The sequence below is a fragment of the Bos indicus genome, chromosome 8, assembly GCF_029378745.1.
Source record: "Bos indicus isolate NIAB-ARS_2022 breed Sahiwal x Tharparkar chromosome 8, NIAB-ARS_B.indTharparkar_mat_pri_1.0, whole genome shotgun sequence".
Lineage (NCBI taxonomy): Eukaryota > Metazoa > Chordata > Mammalia > Artiodactyla > Bovidae > Bos > Bos indicus.
In genome coordinates, this window is record NC_091767.1 from 42424482 (window position 1) to 42452369 (window position 27888).

A 27888-nucleotide genomic window follows, 5' to 3' on the forward strand; every position below is an offset into this window, starting at 1 on the left:
TACCCATGTGTGCTCTGGAGACCCCTGTCCTAAAGCGCTTGAATGCCTGGATCCCTCAACCTGATGGGGTGGGTGACGCTGCCTTTCACTGTCATGCCATCGTTCGGCGACATTGCACGCCATGCCTCCAATTTCTGGTAAAGTTCCTGCACCTCCCACCCCCACCCAAGTGCTGTGCAGCGCACAGAGCAAGCCGTCAGAACCATGCATCAAGAAAAAGGCAGACTGACAGTGATGAGGCGAGGGAAGCCTTTGTAAGAATCACACCATCTCAAACGCTGTTGGGTCTGAGTCATCTCCAAAAACCTTGATGGCCCCTGACTAGAGCATGAATCTGAAAGTTCCTCAAAGTGGGCTGATGCTGAAGGAAATAAAATCTATATATGACTCTGTAATAAGGATGATTGTCCCACCAGGTTAGGCTTATGACGGCCACTGGGACTATTATTTTCAAAGGATATGTAAAACTGGGGTGCCAACCTCATGGACATGACAGATTACCTCCTAAGACTCATTATGTTGGTAAATGATCAAACTGGTCCCTTCAAGGAGCCAAATCAGGTGGTTACAGTGGCCCAGACCCTCCTCCTATATAACCCGGGAAAAGCTTTCAACCTTTATTCATAGTTTCTCCCTAAACACAAGTCCTCATGTATAATTTCCCTTCCAAAAGGATGTATTATTAGAATAGGAAACCCAGATGACTGTGTGTGATACATTATCACTTTGTGTATTGAGATTTCCAAACAATAATATTAAATTTATTAAAGTCCCGGGTTCTGAAATCTATGGCATGAAACCATACGGAAGTTTCTTACAAAGTTATGTACACATCTACCATATGACCAAGCCACTCCTACATACTTCCTAAAGTGAAATGAAAACCTATGCTCACACAAAAGCCTATACACAAATGTTCACAGCAGACAAGCATAACTGTCAAAAACTATAAACCACCCAAATGTCCTACAATTAAATTGATAAGCAAACTCTGGTGCATCCATGCAATAGAATACTATCCACTAATAAAAATGAACCAACTACCGATACATCCAACACCTTGGATGTTTCTCAAATTCATTATGCTGAATGAAAAACCACAGGCAGAAGGTCTGATGGGACATATGGTCTGATTCTATTCCTAAAACATTCTAGAAAACAAAAAGCTATGAGGATGGAGGATGAACCATCGGTGGTAAGAGGCTGAGGGCAAAGCGAGAGCATGCCTAAAAAGTGACAGCACCAGGGAATTCTGGGTGGGTGGGGGGTACGGGGACACAGAATTGTACTGTATTTTGATTGTGATGCAGTTAATGTAACTAGGAGACCTGGGTTCAATCCCTGGAGAAGGAAATGGCAACCCACTCCAGTACTCTTGCTTGGAAAATCCCATGGATGGAGGAGCCTGGTGGGCTACAGTCCATGTGGTCGCAAAGAGTCAGACACGACTGAGTGACTTCACTCTAACGTAACTGCATTTGTCAAAACTCAGATCTATATACCAAAGAACAGTGTATTTTATTATATTTAAATTAAAAAGTAAAATGGAAATCTACTTCCATAATTGATTCTTTTTCATGGAAACATTTGAGCGTTGCTTCCATAAAAGATTTAGCCTTTTGCGGCCATCCGCCACAACGCCTTTCTAGATTCTTTATACAGCCTGAGAAAGACATACATGTTTGTGGCTACAAGCAGATGGTGGCAGAAGAAAGCTCCTTACCCCCAAGGATAACACTTAGATGGCAGATTTTCCCCAGATCAAAGTCCTAGCAAGGTAGAAAGATCAAAGAGTGGACACTGGCCAAACCACATTAACAATAGCTACATACACATGCTAAGGGATTAGTTCATCACCTTAAAAGGGTGATGGTAAAATGCCAGGACCAGAGGACACCGAGAAACTTGATGAGAACAGGAAAGCAGAACCAAAGTCAGTAATAGAAACAGCGGTGCAATAGAGAAAGTAAGGACTCTGGGAGCAGCAGCTGTCATCAGCTGAGCCTTAACACGTGCCAGGCATTGCATTATGAGTACTGCATCCATTTAATCCTCTTCTATAAAGCATGTATTATCTATTTCCTAGCTCACTGCTGGGAACACTGAGACCCACTGGTTTAAGTAACATGCCAAGAGCACACAGTTAGCAAGAGACAGAGAATGCAGTGGGGACCCAGGTCCACTCTGACAGGCAGAGCCCATGATTTCCACTCCACCAGGTTACCTCCAGAAAAGGTAGCTTATCCATAGATTAAACAGACACACCTCGGGCATAGCACAGGTTCAGTTCCAGGCCAACACACACAGGGTGCAATAAAGTGAGTCATATAAACGTTTTTGTTTCCTAGTGCACATAAGTTATGTTTACACACTACAGTCTATCAAGTGTGCAATAGCACTGTGTCTAAAAAAACATTGTACATACCCTAATCCAAAATACTTCATATTGTGGAAAATGCTATCCTCTGAGCCTTCAGTGAGTCACAACCTTTTTGCAATAGTAACATCAAAGATCATGGACCACAGATTCCCATAACAAATTTAACAATAATGAAAAAGCTTGAAATATTTCAAAAATTACCAAAATTTGTGACACAGGGACATGAAGTTAGCAAATACTGTTGAAAAAATGGTGCCAATAGATTTGCTTGAGGCAGGGTTGCCACAAACCTTCATTTTGTAAAAAAAATGCAATTTTTCAAAATGCAAACAAGGTATATATATATATGGGTATTTAATATACCTCAAATATAAAAATTTGGGTATTAAAGAGTACAAGTGTACTTCATGCAGGAAACATGCTCTTCAAAATCTAATTTTTAAAAAAAAATTTATCAATATTCAGGAAGTTTTCTTGTGAAAAGAGCCATGAAATAAATGTTTTAGTAAAGTAAGGAATTCCTTTGTGATATAACCAATCATCCCATGATCCTTATGCTGCAAAAGTCTATATTTTAATCAAATGGACTTCTTAAAAACAGGACATACTTTCAACTTGTAATATTTTTTAAATCTATCTATATTAGCCAGTCCTGGAAATCAGTAAACAAGATTTAGAAGTTTTATGGGATGAATAAATGAGTAAGTTCGGATAATTATCTTTTATTGTATTTGTTGCTTCTAAAGAAACAAAAGGAAGAATGGGGAAAATTAAAATCTTTAACATTTCATTTCTGTAAGTTCGGGATCTCAGCAGCAGTAAAGGAAGCTACATGACCATTGTACCCATTCCCCAGCTTATTCAGTAATAAGGTCCACCTTGAACAGAAAGAGGGTTATCCAAAGATGTGAAGACCATAAGAAGTCAAAGAAATATTGACAGCATTCAATCCCCAAGATGCATTCACTAGCAAAATAAAATACTTAAATATTTGGGTTTTCACTATGATAAGCGTGGTATAAGAACAGTGTTAATATTTAATTTTTCTCTGACTACTAAAGATAGGGGATTAGGGGACAAAATTCTCTCTTAGTAAAGTAATCAACTTTGTACAATATCTTGCCAGCTCCCACTTAAAAATGAATAGGATGAACCAATCCGTCCAAAAAAGAGAGTCATTACACAGAAAAACACAATGATGCAAAACACACATTTCAGAATTGGCTCCTCTAAAGAGAAAAGTTACATCAAACTAACTCATGCGGCAAACAGTGCGCAATGCCAAATAATCTATCTGTAAGAAAATGAAACGCAGAATTCCAGTGTTTAGAACTCTAGCGGTTCCAAAATATGATGAGAAACATATTAAACTAATACCCAAATCCAGTCCAAAAATGTGGCGCTAAGGGCTCAAAAAGACATCCTAAAGCCCTGAAAAATCAGTGTCCAAAAACGAATCTGAAAAATATTTGCTTAAGATGTTCATAGAATCTTAATTAGATGATGTATCTATAATAAGAACCCTATTTTTCACTTACTATCAGAACAGTGACATCCCAAGCATCCAACATTGAACACATTTCTGGGAAATGTGGCAAGCATTTACTAGGCCTTCTGATAAGGATACAAGCCCCGAACTCATAGCCTTATGTGGCTTAAAGCAGAACACTTTTATGGCGCCTGTAAGAGTGAACTCAACAAGGTTAGTAAAATTAAAAAAAAAAAAATTCTAAAGTTAAAATAGAATGTCTATTCACGTACTGTTAAGTTAATGTAAGTTAAAGCCTAAATGTAATGACAGGGATTTGGTAATTTTCAAATATCTGTCCCCAAACTTTTGGAAACCAAGATGAAATGTTCAAATTTCCATTCTCTCTCTACACTAAACCCTCCAGCTTCTCTCTAACAACTACAACAAAAAAGTCCTTTAAGATATTTTCCAGTTACCTGGAACTAAAACACAAGCCTGCTATTTCAGAAACACCATTTCAGGGGCAGGTAATTTGAATATAACGGCAGGGGGAATAAATTACAACTTTTGAATTTGTAACATACCTTTTCCGGAAGCTGAGATTCAACTTCTTTCTTCAGTCTCCTCAGTAAGAAGGGTCTCAACACCTTATGCAGACGTCTGATGATCAATATAGTTTCTTCTTCATTTAAGTCCACCTGCAAGAGAACCTTAGATGAATTTGATCCTTTTTTTTTACGGTTATTTCATGTAATAACTCTTTATATTTATTATTGGTTTCAATATATGTCTGAAATTTTATGTGCATTAAGGCCAGGTTTATACCCGTCATGTACACCTCAGAATTCTGTTCCCACCTGCCTACCAGGCTGTAACAGAACAGCCTATAAACAGATGTCTTTGTCTGAATGCTGACTTCTATGGAAAAGAGTTCAGAGCCACCAGTTTCAGACTGGGAGTGTTAACAGCTCAGAATTGGATGGGATATGATTGTGACAAAGGCTGATTGAAGACTGAGGTTGAACATGAGTGAAAGGGTAACAGTTAATGTGTTCTTACTTAAAATCGAGGGCTTCCCTGGTAGCTCAGCTAGTAAAGAATCTGCCTGCAATGCAGGAAACTTGGGTGCGGCTCCTGGATTGGGAAGATCCCCTGGAGGAGGGCATGGCAGTCCACTCCAGTATTCTTGCCTGAAGAATCCTCATGGACACAGGAGCCTGGCGGGCTACAGTCCATGGGGTCTCAAAGAGTCGGACACGACTAAGCGATTAAGCACAGCACTTAAAATTGAAGCAGTAAGTTGGGCTCTTAACTTTGTCTCAGATGCAGAAACATATGAACGGTACAGAGCTTGAACATGCAAAGAACAAGAATAAATACAGTTTATGCTGGTGGGTTGCTAAGCCCCTCTACCTGATTGCTCTGCTCTGCTGTGACTGTGTCAAGTTCAGTCCTATTTGTAAATGCTCTGCGTTCTCTTTCACCTTCCTCCACTAACCTCTAGGGGGCAGAGCTGATTGATGTTACCTTCTTCAAATGGGCAAGCCAATGAATTCCTGACAAACAGCAAGGGTACCTCTAATATACCTCAAAATTAAAGGGCAAATGGTTCCAACACAAATATCCATAAAGCATTTTAAGTGCTTTTTCATTCCTATACTTAAGAAATCACTAATCAAAAGGACAGGTTCCTGTTTCTAATAAATGAGTTTTTAAGAGAAGGCAGAGAAAGGAATAATAATAAGAAATTTGAAAACAGCTACTCCAAGGTTTGCAGAATATTTATATATGCACAAAACTGAGATTCACACTAAAATCTGAAAACGATGCATACAGAAAATAACTATACACTAGTTTGGCTTTACACACAAACTCTTAATGTGGAAATGGTTTAAGGGGAAGCCCAAGTTTATAACAAGAAAATATTTTTTTTCAAGGTTTACATGTGGTTGGTTGAGCTGTGGTTACAGACTGAACAAGTATCTCTGTATCTATCCTTCCTGTGGTCCACAGCATTTAAGCATTCCACTGGTCAGGAACACCCTCTGCTGGCCTAGCTACCACAATGGCGAAAGACAATGGGATTAGGACACCCTAGATCCTAGGATCACTTACCCATTACTGGATCCATTCTCTCAGGATGGAAAAATATCCCTGGAGTGAACGCACACCCACCCACTGACTGGCTTCCTGATATTTTACAACACCGTAAGCCACCTTGTGGTCTCAGCCTTAGGTCCTGTCATTTCATTTCTTTGTCATGCAGCGGGGAAAATAAATGTTAGGCCAGTACCCTCTCTCCAGTCATGGCAAACGGTGCATTAAACCACTGCTCGAATGTGCTGCAGCTCTTAAAAATGGTGGGGAGGAGGAAGTTGAGGAGGGCCCAGAGTTCCGGGAGCTTATTCTGCAGTGGGGTCCCGGTCAGGAGGATCCTTCTGGGGGCCACGTAGTGCGTGTTGAGGACCTGCGTCAGCTTGCAGTGGTGATTCTTCATGCGGTGGCCTTCGTCCACTATCATGTATTTCCACCGGATCTGTAATGCAAGAGGAAGGACCAACGTGGTGAGCGAGGGAAACACAAGTATCCCCGAGAGGCAAGTGGTGATGTGGAAAACCAAAGAGCTCATGCTTGGTCCAGGCTGTGGCATGATACTCCTCAGCATAAACGACTCTCAGCAGTCTATGTCCTATACCTGACAGGTCATGTCACGCACCATGCAATGATGGGATGAAATAACAAAATGCGATCCCTAAGTACCTTTTCACAAAGAAGGCAACTAGGGCTCAGAAAGAAACGATCGGGCCAGGACTAGCTCCTGTGTCTTCCCATCCGGTACCTCTTCTATCAGTGCTCTGTCATGACAGCCTGCCAGATTTAAAGGCTACATAACCACTGCTCATTGAGTACAGAATATAGTTCCCCACTTGAAGCAGAGGTTAATGACTGATTCCTCCAAGACGACGTCAGCCAGTACCTATAGCAGAAGATCTCTGGCTTCATGCCCTTTTTCTATTACCTCGGCTGACTACTACCTTCAGGGCTTGGCTCCTATTCTTTTTTTTCTAATTTGAACTTAGTTGCTAAGATTTCAAAGTTGGAATATTTCACCTAAAAATCTGGACATGCAGCGTCTTTTAAAACATTAGAAGATCTAGCAACCTGGACTCTCTTACTTCACACGGATTCCTGACCTGCCAGGTCCATACCTGCCAGGTCCAGGACCCCGGTTTCAAGACGTCTAAGATGAAAGGACAGACTCACTGGCAGAGAGGGCGGTACTAAAATAGCATTGTTCTGTTTATGCCAAAACTTCAGAATTAAACACAATATATTCCTCCAGCATGACTGTCACTTCAAAAATAAAGAATGACCATATGACACGATCTCCCTTTCTAAGTCTACACACAGTCCCCTTCCCCTCTCACATCTGATCCTTCAGCCCCCTCCAAGGTCACGTTTCTCAAAGTGAGAACAATGAGGAATAACCCACAAAGCCTATCCAATCCCCACAAAACAGTGGCAATGGCCAAGAAGAGCATCTGGCATTCAGATGTCCCTGGATCCCACTGCAAAGCTCTTAGGAAGGAAAAGCAAAGAATTCTATGAAGTCTCGCCTTCCTCAGTAGAAGCACCAGGAAAATCAGGGGAAAAGGAATAAAACATCACTCAGAAAGGGATGTCCAGGTAAAAGAAACTACCAGAGGTGTTTTGGGGTTCCCCCCCACCCTTCCCCCACCTCCACTAAGAAAATTCCTTAAGAATAATTAAAGTTGTACAATCAATTGTCCCAAACTTACCAATAAAAGAGGCCAGAAGATAAAAATGTACTGATCAATATTATAAATCCACCTTCCTGCCTAATTTAGCCTATAAAATAATAAGGAATCGAAGGTCTATAATTTTGCTATCGGATCTACTGCTAATTAGGTCTTCCACTCAAAAAAAACTACTACCTCTTTCCAGATTTTCATTTCTCTAGAAACAAAGGCAATACATCTCGTTACCAGGCGTCTCCGATGAATTTTGAAATGCATATGCAGAACACACGATACAAATTTTCTTAAAAGGATCTCAAATGTACACACACATTCCCACAGTTATACTGAAAACATGTCATTTTTGACACTGCCAAATCCATCTCAGAGTGTGAAGACGACGAACTCACAGCGTTGTTGCTGGTGCCGTCTCGATTATTAAACCTCCCCTGGGAGCACGTTTCCTTCATGTATTTCCTAGGACGCCATGAAGGGAACTCTCTGTTCCCAGGGCAAAGGTTTAATGCAGAGATTGAACAGATCCCAGAAATAGTGATTCTGTTCAGTTCTGGCCATAACTTAGTGTCAGATTATAATGCTTTCAAAACACCAGAGCATAAAAGAAATTACTAAAGGAAAAAAAATGAAGTTCTCCTACTTGCTCCATGATAGAAACTACTCCCATCGTTCTACATGAATATATTTGGAGGCAAGATGACATAAATGGAAAAAAAGATTCTATTTTTTGGCTAACGGACAGTTTAAGACCTATAAATTAGCAGATATGTAGGTCGCAGGTAGAAAACAACTCTTTCCCGACTCCAAATATATAGTCATGGAAACAACCCAGAGTCATCCAAACAAGAATAGCCCATTATTTCACTGGAAATCAACATAAAACAGGGAGAGCACAAAAGCTACAGCTTGGATAAACGTTCCTATGGAGAAGACCATATGGAGAGATGCCTGCTCATCTCTGGAGAGACAAAGACACAAGAGGCATGAAGTTCCGCTGCTGACAATATCCCAGGGCAACAAAAACAATTATTTCTTCCACAAGCACGATGTTCAGAGCTGTTGGAGAGAAAAAGAGTTGCAGAAGGAACCCAGGTAAATTCTTTTAAGAGATGTAAACTCATTAACTACAACAGGATAGGTAAGAGTCCCAGGATCACTGACATGCAACAGAAAACAGCATACATAAAATTAAAAACCCATGACCAAAATATATCTGACTCTGAAAGAGAGAGGGAGAGGGCAGTCATCTAATGAGCAAATTATAGTAGTGAGTATAATTTGGGGAATATTTTAACATTCCAGTTGCGATGGTCCATAATTCGAGACAAAAGAATTTTTTTAAACATACCTTTGCAAGAATGTGCTTGTCTTTTATGATGTACTCATAAGTAGTCAGGAGGACGTTGAATTTGCCACTCCGTAGCTGGGGGACAAGAGAGCGACGCATGGCAGGGGTGCCCTGAATGGGAAGAAAATACAGATCTATATTACCCCAGGGAAGGAGATGTGCATTGTCTCTCACCACTCGTGGCTTAATGGAGCCCAGACACATGACCAAGGACTGCACGTACACGCAATTATCATATATAGATCCATTATCCAGGAGGAATGTACTTGGGAAAATTGCCCACGTCTGGGTACTTTTCAGACTCTTGTGGAGAGGCTTTCCCACTGCAGACCAAGGGAGGGCAGGGAGAGAAAAGGAAATTATGGTGACCCCAAGGTAGCAGAGAACCCGCTGCTCTGCTGAAAGGCTCCATTTCTACAGGGGCGTCCAGCCGGCGCTCGGCTGTCTGGGTAATTGCCTAACTTTGCAGGAACAGTGGGCATGGTGCTGGCATGCGGGATATGCGATATTTGTCATTTGTATTACTCTCATCAGAAACCTCGCAATATGATAATTAACAATTTTCTTCTGCATTTCACTATCTGAAAGTAATTATGGTTTATTACAGTAATCTTCTTGGGATGATTAACTCTCACTGTTTAGTACATGATGTACATGACAAAACTTTACAACCAAATACAGTTCACAGATGTGCACAAGGAACGAAGAAAATAGGGTCTATTTTTTGCTTTTCCACATTTATATATAAATACAGCATTCCAAACCTTGTAAGAAATTTTCACCACAGAAGGAGCCCATTTGTCAAATTCATACGTCCAGTTAGATAGAGTCCTGTAGAACAAAACAAAATACAGAGAGATGTTTGTATAAAAGTCTGTGGTTAAAAAGATGTTCTCATTCACTTTCAGGCCTCACCTTGAAAGAGGACAGAGAATATAAAATATCTCAACTACACATTCATTTTAAAGGTGTGGAAATATGAGATAAGTTAGAAACAAGTGCCACAAAGTGTGACAAGTTTGAGGATTCATAAGAAATCTCATGAGAGGGAAAAAAAATTAAAGAATGCATAAACACAGAGGACAAAAAAGCATCTTATTTTTAATACTGAAAGACAGCAATTACCAGAGTGATTTGGGGACTCTAAAAACAGCCATATAAATTCAGAGAAATTTGAGTCAGGAAAAAAAAATGATAAAAGCACATGAAAATACTAAATAAATCTGCCAGGAGGGAGCAGGGGGAAAATAGTAAATGTCTTAAAAAAAAAAAAATCCCCCAAGCCATCAATGTAATCTATGAGTCAGAACATGCAAAATATAGATAAAAAGCAAAATACATGTTCAAGATGTAGATAACATGGAAAGGATGTCTAAGTACTATGAGTTCAAATAAAATGGATTTAAGAGGTCTGTGAAGAATTCTCATTTAGGCAAAATTTGAAGGAAACACTAAAACAGAAGTTTTACTTTTTCTCAAGGTCCAAGTCCATAATGAGCAGTGAGATCTAGAAGAGGACCTCAGTGAACAGGCTGCACTTGTGTGCAACCTCACACCACAGTCAGATGCACTCCCATCCAAGGAGGGTAGTTTTGAACAGGAATTCCTTCCTGCAGGTATGTCCACTCAAAACCCGCAAGGTCCACGCAGTGGACAAGGCACTGGAAATGTGATGGAAAACAGTGAAGACCTGTCCTGACAAAGCGGCATCACCACTGCAGATAAACCACAGTACTGAGGGCAGTTCAATACAAAGTTCAGAGTCTGGATTTTGATTTAGACTCTGCTTTAAAGGGGACAGTAAAGGAAGATCTAAGAATATACATTTTTTTGAATATATGTAGCCTTTTAGAAACATAAGAAAAAAATAGGAAATCTTAAAAAAATCAAAACTTTCAGCTTCATGAGCCACTTCAGGTGTGATAAAGAATGAGACCCACTATGCGGTGTGCAGGCTGTGTAGACTGCAACAACACGACGGGCTAGGAAAAAATCACTTCATTTTGTGCTTATGTAGCCAATCAAAGAGCCAGGGTGGGAGACAGGGTGGGAAATGAAACATCTAAATCCAGATTATATGCTCTTGATAATCCCACTACAGGCTACAACTCTGCCTTAAATGACAGATGACAAATAGGGCAAGCTCTAACATAAAGAAAGATAACTGCAGAATAAATGGCTTTACTTACGAAAGGGGAACAATGATGAGATAGGGGCCATTGAGTCGTTTGTGCTCCATCAGATAAGTGATGAGTGCAATGGTCTGTATGGTCTTTCCCAGCCCCATTTCATCAGCTAAGATTCCGTTCAAATTGTTATTATACAGAGAAACCATCCATTCCAGGCCCTGGAGCTGAAATGAAGAGTAATTGCTTCAATTATCCAAGATCTGCACAGGTAATTAATACTAATACAACTCAAGTGGGGCTGCGACTTCTTAACTCCTCCGTGCTGTACGTCGGATTTCCCGCAGTAGGAACGTGGGGGAAGCACCAGCACAAAACGAAATTCAACTGTGAGCCTGTAATCGCCCCACTGCTTGGCAGGTGCTGAGTGCTAATCAGATTTAGAAGTGATGGGCTGGAGCGCTCCGGGGGGATTTTAAGCAGCTTTACCGTTCATCCCTACTTAGCATTTCACAGTATATGGCATTCTAGAATTATTAGAGATGAAGAAAACCCAAATGAAAATCCATTCTAACCACTCCAAGAACAAAAAGCCAATGTGAGAATTAAAGAAAAACAAGCCAGAAGGCAGGTTGGGCATGGAGATCACAGGTCATTAGAAACAGCCTTCCTGGTAATAAGAGCCTGTCAGCCCCTCGGGGGTGGGGTCCCCTCAAGTGAGGTAGCAGAGTGATCACGGAGCCAGGGGCATCTGCTGGCGGAGAAAGCTCCCAGGCCTCACAGGGGAACTCTGCAATGCAGGTGCTCCCCAAAGGCAGCTGACCCCAGGAACCACCTTCAGCACAGTTAAGTACAAAAGCACAGCACCAGAGACACAGCTTTGGATTCCCACGTTACACACAAGAAAGAGTGGGTGAAAATACAAAATTGTCCAACTTTCCTCTCCAACCACCAACTCCCTTCCACCACCGTTATCACAGATGTTAGTTTAAATGAGAGGATTAACTCTGTCTCTCTCTATATATATACATATGCATGTGTGCTCAGTCATGTCCAGCTTTTTGCAACCCCATGTCACTATAGTCTCCAGGCTCCTCTGTCTATGAATTGTCCATGAAACTGACCTGATTACAGACAGGTCAAAAGAAACATCCGTTATGTTTACAGCCTGCTGCTGCTGCTGCTGCTAAGTCGCTTCAGTCGTGTCCGACTCTGTGCGACCCCATAGATGGCAGCCCACCAGGCTCCCCGGTCCCTGGGATTCTCCAGGCAAGAACACTGGAGTGGGGTGCCATTTCCTCCTCCAGGGCATCTACCTGACACAGAGATCAAACCTGCGTTTCTTGTGTCTCTTACATTGGCATGAAATTCTTTACCACTGCACCACCTGTGTGTGTCTGTGTGTGTGTGTAATTGCTACAGTCAATTTAGCTTGCTAATGAAGTTACGCTTAGGGAAACGTTAATTTTCATTTCTTTCATGTAAAAACAAGAAAAGTGATTCTTCCATTTTCAATATTTATTAAGTGGTGATTCTGTGAAAGGACCAGGCAAGGAGATACAGCACATGGATATCTACATATGTAAGATGCATGCCTCCCTTCTGAAGTTTACAAAGAGAAGCCAATAGGCCATTCATGCACCAAGAAGCAGTTGGCAGTGCGAATGTCATATTTATAAAACTGTATAGACCAGAATTTTTCTTGGGATGAGCAACTACAATGGTTTGAAGAAGTACTTGGATAAGCTTCTTGGGGTGCCTTGTACCATGCAAGATTCTGAATCATCCTAAAGGTTTTTGCAGAACAGCAGTAATACCGAGAGATGAGAAGAACAGAAAGAGGCCCTCAGGGGATGCGCAAAAGAGAGAGGGGCAGAGGAGGAATGGTGGGAACCCAGAGTGCTCAGTGGGAGGAGCTGCACGCCTGCAATGTGACCCCGAGACCACCCGACCTTTAGGAGTCAGCTAAATGCCAGACACATTTAGACACTCCATGGGAGTGGATTTCTTTCTCTATTTGTTAATGAAAATTGGCAAAGGGGCTGAATTTTGCATCTGTTTTAATCCCAGGTAAAACAGAAGCAGAAATTGATTTCATCAGGTGGACATGGGTAGTCAGAGTCCAGGAATAAGAAACTTTATGAAGCAAAAAAAAAAAACCAGAGGAGGGGCAGAGTGAGGCATGTTCAGGAAATCTTACAGCAGCCAGCAGAGGAGGAAGGCCATAGAGGAGGAGATAGGTTTGAAAAGACAGTGATGAAGAATACTTAAAAAGTTCTCAGATGGCAGAAGGAAATCAATGCGGCTTTAAAAGTTATTTATGAATAATCTAAAGAATGCACTTTCCATACACAGACATACAGGAGGTCATCAGAACCAACTCCAAGTCCCTATCTACATCAGGTAGGCCAAATCAGATGACAACAACTTTGAACTTCATGAAACTAGCATGGTCTTTGGAGAGAACATTGACCTCACTGCAGCCAGAGCACTGGTTCTCAAATTGTGCTCCAGGGACTCTTGAGGGTCTCCAGACTCTTCTGAGGAGATCACAAGATCAAAATTATTTTCTTATTAACACTAAGGCATCATCTGTCTTTTATATTGCATTGACATTTGCATTGATGACGCAAAAGCAGTAGTGGGTATAAACTGCTGGTGCTTTAACACAAATCACGGCAGTACTGAGGCAGCAGCAGCTGTATTCTTCACCTCCACACAATGGCAACCAACACAGTGCTGCATTCTCAGAGTTCAGTGGAGCCTGGACTCAAGTTCCAAAAGTTTGAGAGCTATTGGCCAAAGGTGTATATTGGGTTGGTCAAAGAGCTTGTTTAAGTTTTCCATAATATCCATAAGATGTTATGGAAAAACCTGAATGAAGTTTTGACCACATTAGTACTTCCCAAAGTGTATTCCAAAGGACCCTAATTTTATAGGATATGAAGAGGAATATGATATACGAAAAGACAGTTTGGTGGCCAGAGAAATTTGGGCAATACGAAGCTAAACTCATTTCACTGTAGGATGCTGATACGGATGCGTGACACATTTATTTTTGCAGAGTCATGAGTTGCTGATGCACAGCATGGGCTACCAAGAGGGGTCACTGCCAGGGTGCTCAGACGTCTGACTGGCTCTGAAAGTCCTGGATGACACCTCTGATCAATTATAAGGGCCTCTGTTCATTCTTATACATCTCCAACTTTGGAATAGTAAATTATACAGTAATCCAAGTTACAGCTGATAGTATTTCCCATATTTATTAATATTTAACCACAGAACCCATTTTTCCCATTCTTTTTGGGGTCTATCTCACAGGACAAATGTTGCAAGGAACACACTTTGGAAAATACTATGAAGCGGAAGGAGGTAAAAGACAGGTGCTGACCTCATTACAGACAGGTCAAAAGAAACATCCGTTATGTTTACAGCCTGCTGCTGCTGCTAAGTCACTTCAGTCGTGTCCGACTCTGTGTGACCCCATAGACAGCAGCCCACCAGGCTCCCCCGTCCCTGGGATTCTCCAGGCAAGAACACTGGAGTGGGTTGCTATTTCCTTCTCCAATGCAGGAAAGTGAAAAGTGAAAGGGAAGTCGCTCAGTCGTGTCCGACTCTTTGCGACCCCATAGACTACAGCCTACCAGGCTTCTCCGTCCATGGGATATTCCAGGCAAGAGTGCTGGAGTGGGGTGCCATTGTCTTCTCCATGTTTACAGCCTAGTTTTCATCAAAGCATGGATGCTCACCCCTTTACTGTGTCCCCCCCCCAAAAAAAAGCATGTAAATGTTGTAGACAGCAATTCTTAGGTGGCTGAATTCATAATGTTAAACTATAGCTACCACCGAAAGTTTTGAAGAAATATACTTCATTTACTTCAAAAAGGGACACAGATGTTCCCTGTACTCATAGAAAGTGGCTGGGTTTTCCCTTCTGAAGAGATCCATGGGTAAAACAGTTGCAAAGGTTAAGTCAGGATTTCTGAAAACAATTCATCCCAAAACCATAAAAGGGAAAATGGGTAAACGCCTTAGTGAAGAAGGTAAAATGGAACGCTCTAAACAAGAGTTACAGGCACAGCAGAGAGAACTGCTACTCTAGAAGCGATATGAGGACTTCCCTGGTGGGCCAGTGGTTAAGACTCCACAATTTCACTGCAGAGGGGCATGGGTTTGATCCCTGGCCTGGGGAACTAGGATCCCACATGCCATGAAGTATGGCCAAAAATGAAAAAAGAAAGAATCTAACCCCAGACGCCTGCCATCATCAACTCTCTTGAGCAATTAGCATGCACACAACATATCCAATCAAAATTAGGTAACAGATTGCAACTTGCCAAGAATACAGTTCCCTGTGTTACCAAGAATACACAGTTACCACATCAGTTACCTGATAATGCTTCAGGGTTCCATTAATGAGGAGGGCCGACTGCTTCTCCACCCTCTCGGAGATGGCGTGGGCCACGGTATAGTAGGACTGGGAGCCTCTGGCACTGTACTGCATGCTGTACTCATCGTCCACATCTTGCTTAGCTGTCCTGGGGCAGAGAAAGTGGAGAGTCACGCACAGGGAAGTTGTGCATGAATGGAGAGCCAAAAACAGCTGCAGTAAGTAGAGCTTCATTTATCACCTCCTTCACGTGTGCATGCTCAGTCATATCCAACTCTTTGGGACGCTATAGACTGCAGCCTACCCGGCTCCTCTGTCCATGGGATTCTCCAGGCAAGAATGCTGGAGTGAGTTGCCATGCCCTCCTCCAGGGGATCTTCCCGACATAGGGATAAAACCTGAGTCTCTTGCATCTCCTGCACTGGCAGGTAGATTCTTAACCACTAGCGCCACCTGGGAAGCCCCCACACCTACTTCATGCCCAGCAGGTAAAACATATCTGTAATCCTCGCAAAAAGCAAGCAAGGCAGACGTTACTATTACCTTCCCTACTTTACACCTGTGGAGAACTTCAGACTAAGTTCATGACTTCATGAATTTTCCCAGGTCGCATGAAGGACGCTGGCATCAGGATTTGCACACAGGCCTTCCTGACTTCAGATGACTGCTGTGAGCATGAACTGTATGCCTGCAAGTTCACACTTTGCCAGTGAAGTGTCCTAGGCCCTTGAAAATCAAAGATAAATCCTACCCACAGAACACTGCCCAAAGCTTGGACAGATTAGAGGGGGAAGAAGGTGGCATTAAAGACACGGGAAAGAGAAGAGGTAGCGTTCTGTTTTTGCACCAGGTTAACCGACTACTGTGTCACTCCACAGAGGGGGCGTGCGAGTGTGCATGCTAAGTTGCTTCATTCCTGTTGGACTCCTTGCAACCCTATGGACCGTCCATGGGATTCTCCAGGCAAGAATACTGGAGTATGTTGCCATGCTCCCCGCCTCCAAGGGATCTTCCTGACCTAGGGATCGAACCTACATCTCCTGTGGTTCCTGCATTGCAGGCAGATTCTTTACCACTTAGCCACCATGGAAGCCTCCTATGGAGGTGGGGTGGGGGTGGGCTCCTAAAACATTCAGTGAAGAAGGGGGCAGATGGATAAAGGAAAGATTATTGAAGTGGGCACAGAGCCCTGGAATAAAAGGAGAAAATATCAGAATGTCTATTTCTGGTTTTTTTTTTTTTTAAATCTCATCACTTTAAAATGTTCTCTTTTGCAGATTGTTTCACCACAATTTTTCTTTTAACACTAGAGCGATACAGGCAAAGAGCTGTATAGCCCACCGGTGTAGAGGATGGGTGCGGTGAGGCAAAGAGCTCGGTGCTCAGGTGAGGGGAAGGACTCTGGGGTGTTTCAGAGACTGGGCTGGGGGAGTCGGGGGCTGACCACCTGCAGCAGCGAGGACAGAGAAGGGAAGGGCACATCCCTTGTGGGTTTCTGGAGGAGTGTTGATGCCATTATGGGAGGTGGGAAAGGCTGCAGGTTGGAGGGGCAAATTTCAACTAGGATGGAAGTGCTTATGACATGAGAAACCCAGGAGTGAGGGAGTCAGGAAGGAGAAGAGGACTAAAGAAGGGGCTGAGCGGTGGGACACGCTGGTGACCTCTGATGGTGGCATTTCAAGGGGAGTCTGGGCATAAAGTCAGCTTCCATCCTTAAAGACAAAATTCTCTAAAAGTAAATTCATAGGGGATAACCCTCATGAAACGCATGTACAAGAGATGAAACTCTGAGCGATACATACTCGATGATCTGCTTGGCGTCCTTCTCCGAAACCTCCTCGCTGTTTGGATCCAGAAGTATTTTCTCTTCAGTTTCCTGCCTGCTGGACTCTTCCTCCTCATCCTGGAAAAGGAACAAAGACTCCACTTTAAAATAAAGAGGGAATCCCTAGGATTGGCATTTTGTGGAAAGAAAGGGAATAGTATTCAACTTGTCAAGTGAAGTGAACGCAACCGAGGGGGGACATAAATTTAACCCTAACCTACTCTAGGCAATTCCCACCACTCTATCGCTGTTTAAACCACTGAATGAAAGAACAGAAGGAGCCCTCTAGGGATCCTGGAACCCTTGCTCCCCGGGAGTAAATACGTAAAAACCATGCCAGAAAGATGGATCTGTATCAATGTTTGGTCATCAGAGAGTCTTGCAGATCAGGGGTCCCTAACCCTCGGGTCACGGATGGGTACCAGTTCATGGCCTGTTAGGAACAGGGCTGCACAGCAGGAGGTGAGCAGCGGGCAATTGAGTGAAGCTTCATCTCTATTTACAGCTGCTCCCTATTGCCTGTATCCCCATGGTCTGTGGAAAAACTCTTCCACGAAACTGGTCCCTGGTGCCAAAAAGGTTGGGGACTGCTGCTGTAGACATCTGCTCTTGATAACTGAGCCACCTTCTAAAACCCTTCTCTTCCAAAGCCAGTTGAAGAGATCTTAGTATTGTCTTTCTGATGATGCCAGTGGACCCTGGATGTTCTCACACGCCTTCACGGCGGAGGGACTGGAGCTTGTAGGCATGTGGTCTTCTGGGTGTGTGTTCTGGGGCCACTTCATATTTCTGGATATGTAGATAAACACTGTCAATAACATGGCAAAGGATTCATCACCTCCCCACCTACTTGGTTCTGCTGGCCCGTTGGAAAGCTTTACTAAATATCCATCATATCCACTACTACCCACTTGGTGTTGAAGGCTATATCTTTTCAGATAACCTAGAAGAATCCCCTTTAAAAGTAGGCTTAAAGAGAATGATGCTTTTCCATCACTTTTGAATGAAACAATGAGGACTGACAATGATCGTAATGCTGAATGTTAAATCTATGATCACAGATCATTGAACTGTAAGGGGTAAAATGAGGAGTGGGTACAGCTCCTTCATGACCAGGTGAACCCCAAGAGGGGACATGACTGGCCACAGATGAGGACCCAGTCTCTGGACCCCCAGCTCAGAGTTCACTCTGGTCCCAGTTGTCTGGAGCTGTCTGCAGTTGTCACTCTTAGGAGGGCACCCTTGGGTTGAGCAGCCTTCTTTACCTTGTCTCTGTCCCTCCCTGGCTCTCAGACTCAATGAGAAAATTCTTCCAACGGATCATTTATGGACCCATTCATCCGAGTAAACAAGAGATATTTAAAAAATTGATTTTGTAAGTTTCAAATATCTCAGAGAAAGAGTGGCCTATAAAAAAAAATAGCATTCCTCCAAAAGTATTTGCTTGTTAATAGTACGCTTTAAAAAATAATAATAACTTTTATTATCTTTCATCTTTAATCCATGGTAGATTAATTTATGAAACACAGGTCCACAAAACAGAAGAAAATAACAACAGTCTTAAAATTCTGGTGAGCTGTCACTGGTAAGGCTGCTCTGCTCTGGCCATGGTGTTCTTTGAACCAAGATTCCTCTAAACTGGTAAACATCAGATTTATGACTACACACTAGCAATGCTCTAATAAAGGAGATAAAAATCTTCATTTATTTCTTCTATTTGTAATTGTTAAGCAATTTAAAGTTGATCTAGAAATACCTTGATTATTCTTTCATTTCTATTAAAAGTATACCATTTTAGGTTCTAGATACAGTAAGTATTCCTTCCAAGAGACTGAGAAAGGTGGATACCAATTATATCCAAAGAATTAAAACAAGAATCCCATTAAAAAAAAAAAAAAAAACAACAACAAACCAAGAGGCTCAATAAACTCATTAAACCAAGTACATGTTGCCCTTTTTGTCCAAATTTCAATACTTACAGCTTCAAACAGGCCTAAGCACTAAAGGACTTCAGGCATTTTTAGGCTCTTAACCCTCAGTGTAAACCACTTAGAAGCATGGAATTGCTTTTCCCAAAGTAATCCATCTCCAATTTTCCTCCAGAGACCTTTCTACCACCTCCAATTTAATGCCAGCTTCTCTTTTCTTGGTTTCAAATAAATTGAGAATTCACCAAGTTTCCCCACTGGCCAGAACGAGCCCCTGAGAAGTCACTGTGAAACTAGGCATGAACCAGCGAAGCTCCGGCAAACCCTCCAGGCCAGTAGTCACCCGCTGGCTAACAGTGGCGGACGAAGAGGCAGAAGGACCCAGGTATTTTCTGAGAACTTTCCAGCCAATGAACTCCAAACAGAGACACAAACATACCTCCTCCTCATAATCAGAATCACTCTCTTCACTGTCCGATCTAGGGGCAACTTCGTAACTACAAGAAAAAGAGCAGGGAGGAAGAGCAAGTTTAGCTTTTTAAATTATTATGTGTGTGTATGTGTATACACAAATACATACGGCCCATTCTATGTACAAATGACAAATGCAAGTAATAACCTCAGTTCAGCAATGGTCAGGTTGTTTCAGTTCCCAGATTTTACAAGGACCACAAAAATCTAAAAAGCCAAAGAACACCAATAATTCTGCTTTCATGCCATACCCAGGATTCATTTCCAACCAGGCGTCCAGCTGACTTGCTTTGGGTGCTTCTGGGCCAAACAGGACCTTGCCAGTTTCTGTGTGAGTCACTTTGACGGGGAGGTCACTCATCTGGCTGCTCTCGTCTATGGGCTAGACAGAAGAAAAGACACGGCACTGCTTAGTGTTATGATATTCTCCCAACTCTGTGCTACAGTTTGTGGCTATCCAGCATTTGAAACCCTTTCCTGTGATTAGAAATTTTGTCTCCTGGTGAGATGCCTCCCAGGTGGGATGTGGGAGGTCACTTTTCACTAAAGAAATGGAAAACATTGGCCTTCCTTGCAGCTAAGGTGTTGGCACAAGACCTAAGCTCTGCAACTGGGCACATTCACCAAGGCTCTGAATCAGGACCTAGAAGAAAGCGAGGGCCAATGGGCACACTGGCACGAGAGCAGACAACAGTGGCAGCATTGCCAGTGCAGTGGTATTGGCCATGCCTACTCCCAAGGCCAGCTGTGTCTTCACTAACCAGGTGTAGAGTACACCACAGTAACACATCACTGAAATAACAGCGTAGTCCCAGTCAGATTATTGCCTTCAGGAGATCTGATGACCCGTGCAATATCCTAGTGACATGTTGCCTTCTTACTTAAATCAAGCAGAGCTGATTCTTGCCATTTTCAACTAAGAACCCTTAAACCCCCACATATTAATTTGCTGTTGTTCAGTCACTAAGTCATGTCCGACTCTTAGGGACCCCATGGACTGCAGCACGCCAGGCTTCCCTGTCCTTCACTGTCTCCCAGAGTATGTTCAAACTCATGTCTATTATGTTGATGATGTCATCGAACCGTCTCATCCTCTGTTTCCCCTTTCTCCTCATGCCCTCAGTCTATCCCAGCATCAGGGTTTCTTCCAGTGAGTGGCTCTTCGCATCAGGTGGCCAAAGTATTGGAGCTTCAGTTCAGCCTCAGTCCTTCCAACGAATATTCAGGATACTTCCCCCAGATAAAGACTACTACAAACTCATGGTTTCAGAGAGAATGATGGAAAAAAGAAAGAGGGATTGTCACTTGTGTCATCTCTTAATGGCCAGTGTGGCTTCTGCAGAAACAATGTCATTTCATCCAAAACCAAACCATCAGGTACCTAGCCCAACCATGGGGACCTGCAATAAAGCAAAAGGCTCTGCTCATCGGAAATCTGGCAAATCGACCAGGTTTGAGCTGAAATTCGTCACTGGACTCTCAATGAAAAGTAGTTTGCTCAGAAAATTAAGAGAATAAGTGAAATTGCAGAGGCTGTGTTTAACCTACTTCAGAGAACAAACTGTTTAAAAAGGTCTAAAACTGGAGTAATCCTATGCAAATGAATGCTATGATTACAGGGTGACTGTGCATCTAGGAGCAGGCCCCCAGGCGAGATGTCTGTTTGGAAACGCTTGATCTGTGAGGAATTCAAGTTATCCATTTCCTTTAAAGTGATAAAATTCACACATTTAGGCAATTCACTAATTCCGAAAAGTTGTTTCTAAATTGTTATTTGGAGTTAAAATGGAAAAACAGCGTGCTGTAGGTTATCTTCTATATCTAATAGGAAATGACCATGTTCCCCCTCCACCTCAAAACTGGTTCTCTCCCCCTTCTCCCTCAACACAGCACTGTCAGAAAAAGAAACATCATATTAGCAATTATCCACAAAAATAACCTGAAAAAATAAAAAGAGAAGGCTTACTCCAGAGTTTCTGTCCTTTTATGTGTGCTAAAGCAATGGTTGTGAACACTGTTACTTTGCATTTCAAGACAATGCTTCTTCCTCATTAATGTAGAAGGTCATCTATATGTTCATGTGATAAGTAGGACACCTACCGTAAGTAGCGTTTCCTACATTTCCTACTTACGTAGGAACTGCTACCATTTCCCTTGGAAGAATCATATTCCATTATCTTGACCTGTTGTACTACAGCTTGTTTTACTGTTTGTGTCATACCTCAGAGAAAACTGAGAATCGCTACAGCTGAAATTAGAACTTTGGCAGAAACACTGAGTGAACACAGCAGAGTGTAATCAGAACATTATTTCAAGACAAACCAGGTAAGATGAAGACTGCCCACTATAGCAAACAGAACATATCATGTGCTATGATTTAAAAAAAAGAAAAAAGCGTATGAGCTAATTTTCCCAGGGGATAATATAAGAGAGCTACCACACTAACACCTTAAAATCTCTCCCTATGTGCTTGTTAATTACAGACCCACGTGAGGCATGCTTTGGTAAGGCTGGGCTTTCACAAATTAGAGCGATTCCTAAGTGCCCTAACATACAATATTCTTCCCCTATAATAGCCCACTGAGTGTTTCTCACACATTAGACATTTATCCCAATCTTTTCTTTCCTTGTGATGAATTATAGCGGTTAAGTAACATTTATTGTTCAAGAGGTTTCTGCATAAAATAGTGGTTTCAACCTTTTACCTGCCATTGGGCCGTTCACATTCATAATATGACTCATGTGAACGGTGATTCTGGAAAGGAAAGAGGCAACCCTCCACCCACCCCAATCTTCCAGGCAGATTTTTCAGAATCTGTGAGAGGAGAAGGCAGTTTGAAACAAATGCCCTTCCCATCCCACTCTGAAGGACACATGCTCGTGTGAATCACTGGCACAGAACTCTGAGTTTTCAGAGAAAAAAAAAAAAAATCCAATAAATCAATCACTGTATTCTGGTGATGCAGGAGAATATCAGAAATAACAGAAATAAAATTTAGAAATATACTGATGAATCTACGAATAGAAGCTATAGGGTAAGCTTACAGAAAATTAAAAAAAAAAAAATAGGCTACCAAATACATAAATTGTTTGGCTTATGGAGTTATGAAATTTCAAAGTAAATGAAAGAAACTGGGTCATATTTTATGCTTCTGCATCATTGACAGGGAAAATGTAAATATAGAATCACTTAAGATTTTTCCACATTCTGTATATTCATAAACACATGCTTATATGTGCACAGAAAATTTCTGGAATGGTATACAAGAAACTTAATATCAGTTGATTGGCAGTCTGAGATGGAAGATTACTGTTTAGTGTATTCCTTTTATGCTATTTTAATTGTCTACTATGCTAATGGACTACTCTTTTTACTTAAAAAATGAATAGCGGAGTGAAAAATACAATTAGTATACACAGAGAATAGCAGGGCTTCATTCAGCAGAGTACAGTAAAAATGGATGCAAAATCCCTTACCTCTCCATCTGGTCCCAGGGCAGACTCTCCTCCTTCTGCGTTCTCTTCAGCCTTCTGCAAAACAATGTCAAATGTTAGGTATGAACCCAGAAGGTGGGTACAGGAAGGACCTCATGGCAACTCAGTGGCAGGCACATAACAGCATTTCATTACTACTTGTCATCATCCAACAGAGCTTAAGAATTAATGCCTTTTATGTGTGTTTCTCTTCACTCTCTGAGACAGAGTGTATATTTTATTGGCAACTTGCAGGGAGTGACTGAAGCTAGATGTGACTCAGGGTTGGCCCATTAGAGAGGGGTGGACTGTGTCTTCTAGGATGCAAAGAGCTTAAGATGTGGCAGCATTAAGACCGAGGTCACAATCTGAAATGTGGTTGTATTTGGCACTAGGAAGACACATCCTGAATCAGTTCAACTTGCTCATTCCCTTAGCAAGTTTTCTAAAAAATGTCCCCTCAAGAATGAACTCTGAATCACTCTTGGGTTATAAAAATATGAAATCATTCAAAATCCTGTGTATTCTCTGAATGCTTTTCATTCTACCTAATTGGCTTTCATAATAGCATTTCCTCAGTGGGTATATGGGGAAATTTGATGCAGATTCTGTGGTCTCATAGAAAATTCTGTCATCCTCCATTTCTTAAGCATTCCAGTATCTTAGCCCATTAACCTCTATGTGCCTCAAAGACCGCTTAAATGAAAAGCTAGGATTATGTCACATTTTGTACATACCTGATAGAGCCTCATCTGCAATAAACACAACATAGTCTGAAATTTCTTACATTTATAACAACCTCTTTAACAAGTGAAATCTTTAACACCACCTTCACGGAATCCTTATTTTAAAGTTATTCTGTGTAGTGCGATGAGGAGAAAAAAACCCAACTTCAGTCATTTCCTTTATCAAGACATTTAAGAAAATGAGCTTTCCTCCCCTGGGCCCTTTAGTTAATTAAAAATATACATAATGATACAGAATCAATATTAACTCCACTTTGTTTACTTAAGGCATTGATTGTGTAATACATTTTTTGCTTCCTGTGAAAATAACTCAATTGTCTCTTGACAAAATAGCTTTTATAGAAAATGTCTAGGGTTGAAAATCCAGTCTTTGTCTGTACTGAAGAAGGGCATTTCCCATAAATGTCTGAACTTTCTGAAGTTCTTTGCTAATTTTCTTATAAAACGTATGCGTATACATGTATGCCAAAGCACAACGCGTAAAAAATGTAGCACTTCTACCAAATGAAATGCTCCCTTTGGTTATGATTTCCCAAGAATTTGATTTTCTATTTCTGCAACCCCAAAGTGAAAATATTTCCAAGCTCAAAAGGAATGACCATCATGGAAAAGCACTGGGCCCTATATCTGGGCTATGGATTCGGAGAACAATGGCAGAAAGTCCAGAAAAGGAACCGTCCCTGCTACCAGCTCCCCTGAAAAGTCCATTTTTGGATTTCTCAGGCACTATATTCAGGCGACTTTTTCAATTAATTGCAGAAAGTCAATTAATCCCACCATTCTCTCCATACAAATCAGAAATTAGCTACAAATTTGGCAAACAAAGAATATCAAATGAGACAATGAATAAGCCAATTTCCAGTATCTAGCTAGTGGAAATGGATCACTGTTTCAATGAATAGCACATTTAAAAAGTCTGCAGGACCACAAATAACAGAGTCAAAACTATTATGAAGAACACTCTTCTATGAATATGCTATCAACCAGATAGGGTGTTATCTAAAACTGCCTCATCAGCAGGACTTTCTATTACTTAAAATCCTCTAAACTAATTTTTAAATTTCCATCTAGTATCAAATCCGAGAGGCAATGTAACATTTGACTTAGGAATCTTGGTCCTGGAATTAGGTGAACTGCATTTGAATCCCAGCTTTGTCACTAAGTGCACAAATACTTAGCCACTTGATCTTGAGCAAATCTCTTGAATCTTGGTTCCCTCCTCTGGGAAAGTAGCAGTTCCCACCTCACTGGGCTGCTGCAGGACCGGATCACCACGTTAATACGGATAATCAAGGTTACATGTAATATACATTGCGAGTGTCATTTTTCACAATGTAAAAGAATCAATGACAGTCTGAGGGTTTTTTATGTCTATACAACACACAGCACTGTCTGAAAATTGCTTCCTAACATTACAAAGTCAGGGATTTCTGTCTGTTTTGTTCACACATGTATTTCCATACCTTACAAGGGGTCCTGGCACTCAAAAGACACTAAATAAATATAGTGAATGAAGGAATGAATGAAAATAGCAAGAACAAAGCTTTCCACTTAGCATACACTCAATGAATTATCACCATTGTAATTAGGTGCCAATATATTTGCAAATCATAAAAAAGCTAAGAATGTACACACAGTTCTCTCACTGAACTGGTGCTCTATGATACTTCCTGTGTGTGCCCTGTATCTACACCCAGTTCGGCTGTGCTATTATACAAGGCGGAAGCCAGATGGCAGTCTGCTCTATGGCAGGAGATGTCAAGTTCTCCCATCATGCTTTGAATTTCTTCAGTTTGGGGACAATGTCTGGTGGGTATACTTTCATAAATCCACATTCTCACATCAAACTAGTGCTGAACCCTCTACTCCCCTCCCTCCAAAAAAAAAAAAAATTCTTTTTTTCTTTTGTTTATGGTCAACTCCAAACAGACTGTGACTGGTGCTACCACTGGAGCTAACTCTGGACAGACTCCGAGCCCCTGGTGAAACAACCTGATGCTCCTGTGGCAGTGGCTGCCTGAGGAAGTTCTGTATCAGTGAGTCTGCTCAGCTTATCTCCACTGATTAAAACAAAAACAAAATCCACTTCAGTTCAGCCACTAATCAGGGCTAAAGGAACTTTGTACTGGCTTCTTCCGACCTGCAAAAAGTTGATAACTAACTACCCTCATGGGTGGAGGGTGGAATGTAATTACGGAGGCGGATGTGACACAATATGAAAGAATTGGGCTTCCCGATTTCCAAGGCCAATGTGAATTCAAACACTCTCTTCAGGAATGTTTGTGAACAAAGCTTTGTACTCAGGTACCCATCCTCCTAGGCTGTGTAACACAATCAGTGACAAGGCAAGGACAGAAAGGAAACCCCAAACGTGAAAACCCCGAGGAAGCTGAACCCAAGAAAATGGGCTTTGGGCTTCCCTGATGGTCCAGTGGCTAAGACTTGGTGTGCTCAATGCAGGGGGCATGGGCTTGATCCCTGGTCAGGGAACTAGATCCCATATGCCGCAACTAAGGATTCCACATGCCGCAACTAAGACCCCAGCCTGGCTAAATAAGTGAATAAATATTCAAAGAAAAGAAAATGGGCTTCAATGGGTATTTTATGCAGATTACCAAAACACACGCCACAAACAGCCTCACTTTGTAAAGAAACAGTTTTATATCAAATATCTTACAAACTATATTATACAATGAACACAGTTTATCCCCCAGCAGGTGTTGTTACAATATACCGAAATATCATTTAAATGTGCTGGCATCTTAAAGACTCATTCTGCTCTGAGGGAAACCTAAGATTGTCAGGAATCACTTGGTTATTTTTACTGTCACTTAAGAGGAACTGTGAGCATTAAGATAGGTGAACAGGTAATAAAAAATACCCAAGAATATCAAGTTAACAAGCAATTGCACATGACTTAGGTCGTGCCTTGCAGGGAAAACCAGCTCCAACATTTTGACTCAAGTAACTGGTCAATCCAGTTAAGCAAGACTTTGATCCAAACTTCTGGTTTCACCCATTTTGACACTAAACTTATCAAATAAATCTAATTAATTGTGTCATTGCATTCACCTACCTTTACAATAGTCACTATACTCAAATGCCCAAAATTGCCTTAGAATATTTCTTTCACCTACAAAAATCTCCTTGTGAAGGAAAACTGCAATAAACTAATAGTCTCTGGGGAAAAGAGATAAAAGAACTGAGAAGGACTGGAGAATAAATTGAATATAAAATGTCTCAATAAGATTATAGCTTTTCATCTGATGCTGTTTTCATCATTATACCAAGATGTTTTTTTTTAATTATTTGATACCTAAAAGAAAAACACATTTTTCATCTCTATATTGATCAATACACTAGTGTCAGAAAGGTTCCCCCTCCAAAACATCACAGATCTGAGATTCACATATAACAGTGTATATAATACTGTTTGATGAGAGGGAAAGAAAGAGAAGCAAAGGCCACAATGAAGAAGAGACTTGGCACAGTGCTCCCCCATGCATTCTCTGGGTACGTTCCCATTAGTATCGTGAGTTTCCAAGAAATGTCACAATAAACACCAAGGGTGTCGTTGTGCTGGTGTACATCCCAGTGAAAGATCTGGGAAGAGGGAATTAAATACTTTAATTTGGGCCTGAAGTCAATAGCTGGGGAAGCTGAACCTCTGAAATGACCAGACTTCTCAGCAGTAGATTCAGGGGCGGGGGGCTGGCATGGGGCTCCTGACCACAGCCCAAGGAAAAACATAGCCTAAATCTATGTAAGAAATGCCTCATTATTACCAGGAACCATCAGAGAGCAGAGGCCAAATAATTAGAAAATTCTCTTTGTAGGAGCTGGGGAGGTAAGGGAAGCAGAGTCTGCCCAAAATAAGACATCCTCATTTCCCACTGCAGGCCACAACCGCCAAGGGGCCTGTCATCGTCCCAAAAGATACCTGACTTAGTAAT

At 41.6% G+C, this 27888-nt stretch overlaps 1 protein-coding gene across 6 annotated transcripts in view; it reads right to left on the bottom strand.

Annotated features, from left to right (window-relative positions):
- Positions 1-27888, bottom strand: part of SMARCA2 (SWI/SNF related BAF chromatin remodeling complex subunit ATPase 2) — a 179782-nt gene that overhangs the window by 99808 nt on the left and 52086 nt on the right. For all 6 annotated transcript variants that reach the window (XM_070794598.1, XM_019966019.2, XM_070794597.1 and 3 more), the window contains exons 10-19: positions 23193-23246; positions 19967-20097; positions 19684-19741; positions 17294-17394; positions 15492-15639; positions 11165-11328; positions 9740-9806; positions 8976-9086; positions 6145-6387; positions 4436-4549 (exon numbers count right to left, since the gene is read on the bottom strand). In XM_070794598.1, coding sequence (XP_070650699.1) covers positions 4436-4549; positions 6145-6387; positions 8976-9086; positions 9740-9806; positions 11165-11328; positions 15492-15639; positions 17294-17394; positions 19684-19741; positions 19967-20097; positions 23193-23246 — 1191 coding nt within the window. The remainder of the gene's footprint in view (positions 1-4435; positions 4550-6144; positions 6388-8975; positions 9087-9739; positions 9807-11164; positions 11329-15491; positions 15640-17293; positions 17395-19683; positions 19742-19966; positions 20098-23192; positions 23247-27888) is intronic.